Source organism: Vicia villosa, linkage group LG6, assembly GCF_029867415.1.
Source record: "Vicia villosa cultivar HV-30 ecotype Madison, WI linkage group LG6, Vvil1.0, whole genome shotgun sequence".
NCBI lineage: Eukaryota > Viridiplantae > Streptophyta > Magnoliopsida > Fabales > Fabaceae > Vicia > Vicia villosa.
Window position 1 is genome coordinate 124852804 of NC_081185.1, and position 9870 is coordinate 124862673.

Genomic DNA, 9870 nt, shown 5'->3' on the forward strand with positions numbered 1-9870 from the left:
TTAGTTTATGTTATTTTCTAAAATTTTGAAAGTTGTTTAAGTCCCGATAAATATTTTATTAAATTGATAAATTTCATATATTTTTAACAAGTACTTATTATATGTTACACTTTTGTCAAATTATAGTTTTGATTTGATTTATGAAATTAATCCATATATTTTAAATTCAAAAAATTTAATTATTTTTTATATTTTTTTATAATAATTAATAAGATTTTGTTTTTTAACTTATATTTATATATATAAAATTTATGCATGATAATTAATCATGTTTAGTAAATAATTTATATTTAAAAAATATTAAATAATTAATTTTAAGTATAAAAGTATAAAATTAAATTTAAAATAGAGAATTAATTTTTTGAATCAGTAAAATAGGGGATCTTTCTATACTATAATTAAATCTATATTTTTTGATGGTCTTTTCACCAATACATTTATCGATGGAAAAAATAATCAATGAAAAAAAATTATAATTATGCAAAAAAAATTTATATAAAAAAATTATACGCAAGTAAAAAGAAATTTCTTATAGAACATATTCTTAGAGATGCTCTCCAAGAACTAGTTGATCAATGATGAGCATTCCATTTCATAATACAAATAAGATTTTTATATATCTTTATTCAATTTGTCTTTACATCTCTTGGTATCACAGAAATTTCCAATTTCACTAGGTTTAAAATTGCAATCATAATAACAATGTTACATTGATTGATGCTGCATTTTTCGGACAAAATTCAACGCGACTAATGTCGCAATTTCGAGGTCACGGTCGCAGGCTGTTTTTCAAAACCCCGGCAATTGCACACGGCTTTGCGTCCTTAGCTGTTCATAGAACTTTCTAATGAAATCCTCAGCTTCATCATCAACTTGACAATTTCCAATCTCTTCATTTTCCTCCAATGCAGAATAATTAGAAACCCTCACAGAAAAACGTGGGCTTTTTCTCTCTTCAGATGAATCAAACCTAAAATTGAATGTATATTCAGGAGTCTTAGGCACAATAGCCACACTATCCTTACACACATTTTCACTTCCAAATTCAAGTGGAGATGACAATTGATAACAAGGTAAGGTTTCATCTTCAATAACCTCAGGAGAATTAATACAAGGAAAATTGAAGTGATGCTTACGTTTTGAGAGGTTGAAATAACCAGGATTTGGACTATTACTACAAGAAAATTCATAATCATGCACCATAAATCCACCACCGATTTTATTCCGGTGACGATTTTGTGATGATGACATTAGATTGCTCAATGATTTTCTTAGCACTTTCCCTTTCTTCATCATCAAATTCATATCCATAATCATCTTCCTCTTTGATATAAAACCTTTTCTCATCATAAAAAACGCGATTCTTAACACATTCCACATTCTTTTCGCTACAACAGATGAATGTGTCTCCATTTTTGTATTTATCGGGTTTGTTGTTTTTCTAAAAAGGTTGAGATTATTGAACCTCGTGGAAGAAAAGAAACAAAATGTGAGAATTTTAAAGAAGAAGAGTATGGATTATATAGTAGTTAAGGAAAATGGAATGGTCTTCAAATTTGACCCAGCAACGCTCCTATTAAAAAATGTAAATTAAGTATTTAAAAAACGAATGAAGGGTTTAGGAAATTAAATTAATGGTAACGTTACGAAGTGTTAGAATGTAGTAATAGTGGTTGATGTGTTGTTGAGTTCAAGTACAGCTAAAGTGTATACTCGTTTTGAAAGAATAATTCAACGGCTGAATTATGAACTGGCAAAAAGAGTGAACAGCAAACAAAGGGACCCATTGGTTCTGTTGTTTTTCTGTCATGGAAAATAGATAGAAGCTTCATTGGTTGGTTAAGAAATGGAATTATCAAAGAAACTAAGACATCTGTTTAGACACAAGTCACCTTTGTTTATATAAAATTATGTTAATGTTGTGTTCCCCTACAACCCATCCTTGTTGATTAAGACTAATGATCTTTTTGTAATAAAAAAAGACTAATGTTATTAATTCAAGAAGTGGTTCTTGTATTTTATATGTTGTTGCTATGTTATTTAAAATACAGACACAATATATTTTTTTAATTTTGATATCCGATCTTATAACCGACTAATTTATGAAAATTAATTTCACTATTCATTAGTAGAAGTTCTGTTTAAAGAAAAGCAAAAGACCGTATGAAATGACCCACCACAAGAATTATTTTTTTTAAATTTGAAATGATCAAATTTCTTTCAAATTTGGTTGAGATCCAATTTATCTTAGGGTCATATATATTTTTAGTCACTCTAAATATTGAATGTTTTACCTTTAATCTCTCAAAAAAATTTCTTCAAAAAATCGTCCTTCTAATATTTACCGTCCACACTTTTGGTCCCTGCTGTCTATTTTTTCTAACAAAAGCTGACGTGACACACCACATTTCTTAAAGTCAACATCTTATTTGACTACAAAAAACACAGGAGATTGCGGGAGTTACAAACCTCTCAAAATATAGTTAAAAATCTCCTAAATTTTTTGGACAACTATGGTTCAAATCAAAATTATCTCATGTTGTATTCATATAGAAACTTTTACTTTTTAAAGAAATTGAAATACAAAAATATATTGTAGCAGTTCAATGTCCATTTTTTAAATTCTGCCTACCTTGTTCAATTATTTTATTGTTGTCTTGTACAATCAATCCTTAATCTCGCCTTGTCAACTATCTACTTAAGTATGGAGGATATTAATGATCTTTCTAATATACTCTTCCTAACAAAAATTAATTACACTAAATTATGCCCATTCATATAATTGACTAAATCAACTACTCTGAACCAATCAAAATATTTCTTTCATACATGTGGCGGTTCTTTTCATTTTGCAAATTCAATATATCTCCATTCTAGAGGTTCATGCATTTACCCAAGTAGTACTCTTTCTCAACTTTCAATACATTTCCATCAAACAAATACATTTCTCATCTCTCATGCTTCAGATATTCATCTTGTCTCTCTCATAGGTTTGTTCTACCTTTAACCTTGACCATTAACCTTCGTCGGGTTCTTCCATCTTCATAGCGGCTTGACTGTGTTTGGGGTAAGTTGTTTCAATAGTTGGTTTAGTTTTGTGGTGGAAATCATTTTTCATGTTCATCTGGTTCTGAAGCTTCGTCTGATCTCATATGGCAGTTGAAGATATTTGAATAACGAGAAATGAGATGGTGGACAATAACCAAATTCTTGCAAGATTTTGAATCTGTGAGTTTTGAGGAGGGGGAAGTGGTTGATGATGCGATTCAGTGTATGTATTTGCCGGATCTGAGATTTGGTCGGAGTATTCATGTGCGACTTGAGAGTTAAGTTGTTATGAGTGCCGTTGTTAACATCATATCTTCTGTTAAGCTTCGTTTGAATTTTTATAAGTGTCATTTTGTTTCAGTTCGTGTTAAGTTTTTATGCGAGGAGTTATAAATATGATATTTATTTGCTGTAAAGTTTCGTTTCAATTTATATAAGTTTCATTTAGAAAAGTTCTGAGTATGAAGTATATTCGGTGGTTAGTTTGGTTTGTATAAATTGCTAAAACCTAGATCTTATGAATCAATTGAAGGATATGAAAACAAAACCCGTTCTTCTCTGTGACGCTAAGATTGCCCATGATCAAAATTCATATCAGAAAACACTGAGCATGTTAAGACTATTCAAGGAATTGAAAGATGTGATGCTTTGCGTAAGTTTAGAAGCTACACTGATGTAGCTGAAACAACTAACAAATTTAGGTTTGAGGTTGTTAAAGACTTGCAACTAGCTCCAGAGAGTATTCCAATATATTGAGAACTTCATATTGGTGTGTATTATCAAGTTGTTAAGTTTTGCTTTGTAGGTTTGGAATGACATAGGAACAGCACGCACAAGAAGATTTTGTCGAGATTGATGAAGGTAAACTAGGCTCTTTGTTAGAAACAACAAGCATATGAAGATCTTGATTACAGTTTAGAAGATGTCGCTAATCAGGTTTTCCCCTATTATCATTCTCATTTTTTTATAATCACAAAAAGAGAATAAAAGGGACACACATAGAGAAAATAATTAAGAGTGACTTAGAATAAAATACACATGTCACGCCGGCTAGCATGTAAAATTTATCTTTCATATATAATGGAGTATCAAATATGAAGAGAAAACATTAAATTAGGTTGGCATATCTAACTCTAACCATATTAACAATCTTTTCAAAGTAAAATATTATAAAAAATTACAAAAGTAAACAAACATTTTAGAGAGAATAGGTCAAAACTATTGAGAAACAAGTATGAGAGATGAAAGTTCCACATGGTTTAGAAAAGTAAAAGTTGAATACTTTATAGGTGAGATGATCCATACACCCATCATCTTAAAGTCTTGGGTGAATATCTGGTGTCTCTCTCACTTGTTTGGGTGAGTCTTTGACATTTATGTGAGTGTTTGACTCAATGTGAATGTTTCCTCTTTATGTTGATCCATCAATGGTATCAGAGCCTAGTTCGAGTAAGGGACCGACTCCTTGTATCAAAAGTCTTCCTAATATGGTGGTGGTCAAGAAGTGTGTCTTGGTGAAGTGTCAAGACTTGAAATCTCCGTTCTTTGGAGTTATTCATTATAAAACTCCAAATCTATGGAATGTTTATTGACCACCGTGAGCAGGTCTCTCAGTAGGTTTTTTTTCAATATTTGTCGTCTGGTCTATGGGAATAAAAACGAAGATGCGTTGTTGCCCCTCCCTTAGCATGAATCTAAGTTTTCTTTCATCGGTGCAAGAGGTTTATTGTTTAGTTGAAGGACATAAATTGTTCCAATAGTTGGCGAAGGTTGAATTTAATTCTCTGAATTTGAGGAGGACATCGTGAATCCCTCTTCATGGTTGTGATTTCTCTTCACGACTTCTTTAGCAACATATCCTAGACGGTTGTGGTTATGAGTAATTTTTCCTCGGTTTATCATTATAATGTTTGAATAGGTGGCTGAATGCTAAGTTTCTTTTCCATAGACATTTCCAACAATCCTTTTGGTAACGAATCATTCATAAGATCGTGAAGTTAGTCATATGTATGGAACTCTGGCTCCCACTAGTATGAGGTGAGGGGAGTGGTACCTACAAACTCGAACTCAAAAGTTAGTGATTATCATATATGAGAGTTATTTAGGTTAGAAAATTGTCTGTACCTTGATTTAATGTTTGTGGTCCCTTATATATGGCTTTATAAGGTTTTTGTAGGTGTAAAATCTTCTATTGTAAAATATCGTCCAAATAGACAAATGGTAAAATATAACTCGTCCAGTTATCTAACAATCCTTTTTCACACATTTTCTTCAATTAAGTGGCATCCTAGGTCTTGTCTACGCTTATTTCGAATTCTTATAACTTTCCTTTGGTCTGCAGTTGTAGAAAGGGCATTTTTCTCCTAACATCACCGGTTTGACGTCACTAGAGTATGCCAATAGCCAATTGATTTTATTGGGCCACACGCTATTAGACTTCATATATGATTAGATCACGAGTATGTTCGTGGTGAGATTTTATCCTGCAATCCCACACATTGACCTGACACCCCACAATTGTGGGGCTTTTACCATAATACCCTTAGTGATATTTTACATTTTTGAAAAATTGTATTTTCTAGATTTTTGGAAAATTTATGAGCTTTTACCAGTTTTTTTTTAAATTTCATGAGTTTTTACTAGATTTTGGGGGATCTATAAGTTTCGACCGAATTTTTGGGGAATCTCATGAGTTTTTATTGGATTTTTTAAAAATGACCGGATTTGAACTGCCGAATTTTTCAAATACACTATTAGATTTTTCAAAATCCTACGAGTTTTTACCAGATTTTTCAATTTTTTTTAAAATTTTACTAGATTTTTACCATAATACCCTTACTCGAACCAGACTCTGATGCTAGTGATAGATCATCACGAAGAGGAAACATTTACATTGGGTCAAACACTCACGTAAATGTCATAGACTCACCCAAACAAGTGAGAGAGACACCACATATTCACCCAAGAATTTAAGATGATGGGTGTATTGATCATCTCACTTATAAAGTATTCAACTTTTACTTTTCTAAATAATGTGGAACTTTCTTCTCTCATACTTGTTTCTCAATAGTTCTGACCTATTCTCTCTTTAATGTTTGTTTGCTTTTGTAATTTTTTATAATATTTAACTTTGAAAATATTGTTAATATGGTTAGAGTTAGAGATGCCAACCTAATTAAATGTCTTCTCTTCATATTTGATACTGCATTATATATGAAAGAGAAATTTTACATGCTAGCGATGCGACATATGTATTTTAGTCTAAGTCACTCTCAATTATTTTCTCTATGCGTGTCCTTTTTATTCTCTTTTTGTGAATATGAAAAACCCAAACTAAGCTAGCTTAACATAGAGCTAAATTCTCTGTACTTTAAGTTTTGATTTATTATATATATTCAAGTTGTGTTGATGTATTTTTGCACTACGTTGCGATTTTGGAGTTTAAACTTGATTTAGCTTTCAAACGTGTATGTAAGCATATATTTTTGCCCGGTTTCTTTTAAAGTGATTCCTACATGAATCCACTATAAGTTAGCTTAACATAGAGCTAAACTCGATACTCAATTTTGGTTTATTTCTGGTCCCTTGGATTTCTCTTGAGCCTTCTTACAATGAGCTCCTTGTTGTTTACATTTAATCGATTAATTAAATCTTGTTTTAGTTCGTTGATTATGTTAATTAAAATTTTTTAGTCTTACTAATTAATTTTATTAGCTTAATTAATTGATTTAATCTATTTTTAATTAATTAATTGAATGATTAGTTCACTTGTTTACTTGTTTAATGGACTTGTATGTTAATCGTTTTATTTTATCCCCATTCGACAAAATGTACCCCCATTCCCATGACGTGTAATAATTTTACTGCTTTCCTTTGTCCTTATTGTGTTATTTAATTGCTAATTCAAGACTATCATAAAATCAACCATTTAAAAAAATGTACAAAAATAACGCTCGATCCAACATCGAGCCTTTTTCCTAAATGAACCCCGATGGTTACAACTTTGGTTTAATTAAGAACTGTCGGGGTTTATTAAAATAAGATGTAAGGTTTGTGAAAGATTTTCATGGTAAAGCTAAGCTAACCAAGGCCATAAACTTTTCATTCTTAACCCTAATTCCTAAATGCATTAATCCCCAAGGTTTGAAAGACCTTAGGCCTATTTGCTTGGTAGGGTTCCTTTTCAAATTTCTTGCTAAATTATTAGATTCTAGGCTTAAAAGGGTGTTTGGTAATCTAATCTCCTTTAGTCAATTAAATTTTGTCCATGGGAGGAAATTGCTTGATGAGGGTGTTAGTTGTAAATGAGATTATTTACTTAGCGACTTGAGAAAATAAGGAGTGTTTGCTCTTTAAAGTTGACTTTAAGAAAGTTTATGATGGAGTGAGCTGGAACTATCTAAGTTACATGTTGAAGAGGAAGGGGTTTGGTCCAATATGGATTAAATGGATGGAAGCATGTGTTTTTACTAGCCATATGTCTGTTCTAGTAACTGTAGTCCCACTCTAGACTTTGAAGTTGGTAGAGGATTGAAACAATGTGATCCTCTATCACTTTTTCTTTTTTGTTTTAGTAGTTGAAGGGTAAGACTGTTTAGTCAAAAAACAAAATGAAGCAAGAGATTACCAAGGAATAAAGCATAGAGTCTCCTTTGATATCATATAATTTGTTGATGACACCTAGTTAATAGGATAAGGAATATGGAAGAATATGTGGAGTTTAAAGGCAATTATGAGAGGCTCTGAACTAGTTTCAGACCTTGGAGTAAATTTTTACAAAAGTAAGATCTATGGTTTCAACATGAATCATCATTTCATCCAAGCAACATCAACTTTCCTATATTGAAATAATGAAAAATTTCTCTTCAAGCTCCTTGGAATCCCCATAGGATCCAATCATATAAGAATCAAGATGTGGAACTCTATTCTTCATTAGATGAGAGCTAATTTGGCTAGTTGGAAGAGTAGGTTTTGGTATCAAGGAGGGAGAGTCACTTTGATCAACTCAACTTTAAATAGCCTTCTAATTTTTGTATTATCTTTCTATAAGGCCCCTATGAAGGTCTTGAAAGAGATTTCTAGAATTCAACAAAATTTTCTTTGGGGAAGTTCTGATGAGAAAAGAAAAGTACACTTGGTCAGGTGGAATCTTATTTGCAAATCTAAATCTCAAGGGGGCTTAGGTGTTAAGAATATTGAGGATTTTAATAAGGCCCTTCTGTGTAAATGGAAGTGGCAGTAATTGGATGAAAAGGAAGTTTTTTGGTCTGTTTTGTTGAGAACCATGTACGGCAACATTGAAAAGATAATTTTGGAGGGAAATTTGATCAAAGGCACAAAAACAAAGTCGATTTGGTGGAAGGACCTAGCCAGATTATGCGGTAGGCCAACTAAGGATGCTATAGGTTTTACAGGAAATGTCATTTTCAGGTTGGAAGATGGAAAAAACATCCCTTTTTGGTCAACAACTTGGTGTGGAGGGGAGGCCTTAAAGGATAGATACCCTAATTTGCATTCTAGAAGTATTAATCAAGAGTGCACTGTTAAGTAGACGGGCCATTGGATTAATACTGTTTAGGTCTAGAATCAGTTTGAGCAAGGTCGAGATTGGTCAACTGATATCTTGACTTGTAGGTTACAATTTCTAGACCTCTTGGTGGAGCATATGCCAAAAAAGTGTAATGGACAACTTTGAATGGAAGGATGATAACAGGAAAAAGTTCTCAGTTAGCTCTTGTTACAGATCTTTAGATGTTGATAAAAACAAGGAATACTTAGATGAGGAACAAGCAGAAGTTTTTAGGAGCCTCTAGAAAGTCCAAGTACCTATCAAGTTCCAAAAATTTGGTCGGAGGATGTTTTAAAATCGTCTACCAACTAAAGATCAACTTTGCATAAGTGAAATTTTAGATACTAATCATAAATCCACTTGTGTCTTATGCTTCCGGTAGGATGAAGATTTAGACTGCTTATTCTTCAGTTGTCCTGTAGCTCAGAAGGTTTGGGTCGAGGTTAAGAATTAGGTTACTCCTCTAATGAGCAAGGAAGGTCCTTCGTGGAGAAGTTTCAATATCAGTAAAAGGAATTTGAAAAAGAAAATCAAGAAGGATAAGAAAGGTATTTTTTGGTTGGCTTTAATTTAGAGTATATGAAAGCATACGAATGATATTGTCTTTAATGATTTAGTTTGTAATCTTGGAGATTTACTTTGGTCTATCAAGAAGGAGGTGTAGAGTTGGAAGGTAATATGAGATATTTCAAATCTCAAATATAATTTTTGCTATTTATGAAACTCTGGCACTTACAAAATAAATGTCAAGAGTGATGTCCTAACACCACATAATATCAAGACATATGTTATAACATCTGTTCATAGACAACACAAATATCAAAACTGAAATAAACTGAGAATGATAAATAACACAATAATTTATTTACCTAGTTCAGTGCAACAACACCTAATTTGGGGGATACCAAGCCAGGAAGGAAATCCACTATAATAGTATTAGTTAAAATCCTAAACAGTTTCAATTTACAATTTTTCTTCTAATCACTACCTCGTGCAACTTCTACATAGAAATCACTATCTAGATATGAGAAATCACTATCTCACTTCCAATCACCTTAGTGATAAACAAACAGTCCCAATCCCAGGTGCTGTTTCAAAACAAGTCACAATCCCAGTGACAAAACAAACAGAAGATTACACTTTCAATAAACAATACTTAGTCAAGAACCTTAACTAAGAACAATACTTGACCTTGCTTAAAAATTTCAACCAAGAACAATACTTTACTCTCTTGCTTAAAAGCTTCAAGAGTG

The 9870-nt window shown here is 32.0% G+C and overlaps 1 protein-coding gene across 1 annotated transcript; it reads right to left on the minus strand.

The window, feature by feature from the left end:
- Nucleotides 1-589: 589 nt before the first annotated feature.
- On the minus strand, nucleotides 590-1601 carry LOC131612287 (uncharacterized). The gene has a single exon (XM_058884094.1). The coding sequence runs from the start codon at nucleotides 1411-1413 to the stop codon at nucleotides 790-792; it is 624 nt and encodes a 207-aa protein (XP_058740077.1). The 5' UTR covers nucleotides 1414-1601; the 3' UTR covers nucleotides 590-789.
- Nucleotides 1602-9870: the final 8269 nt, after the last annotated feature.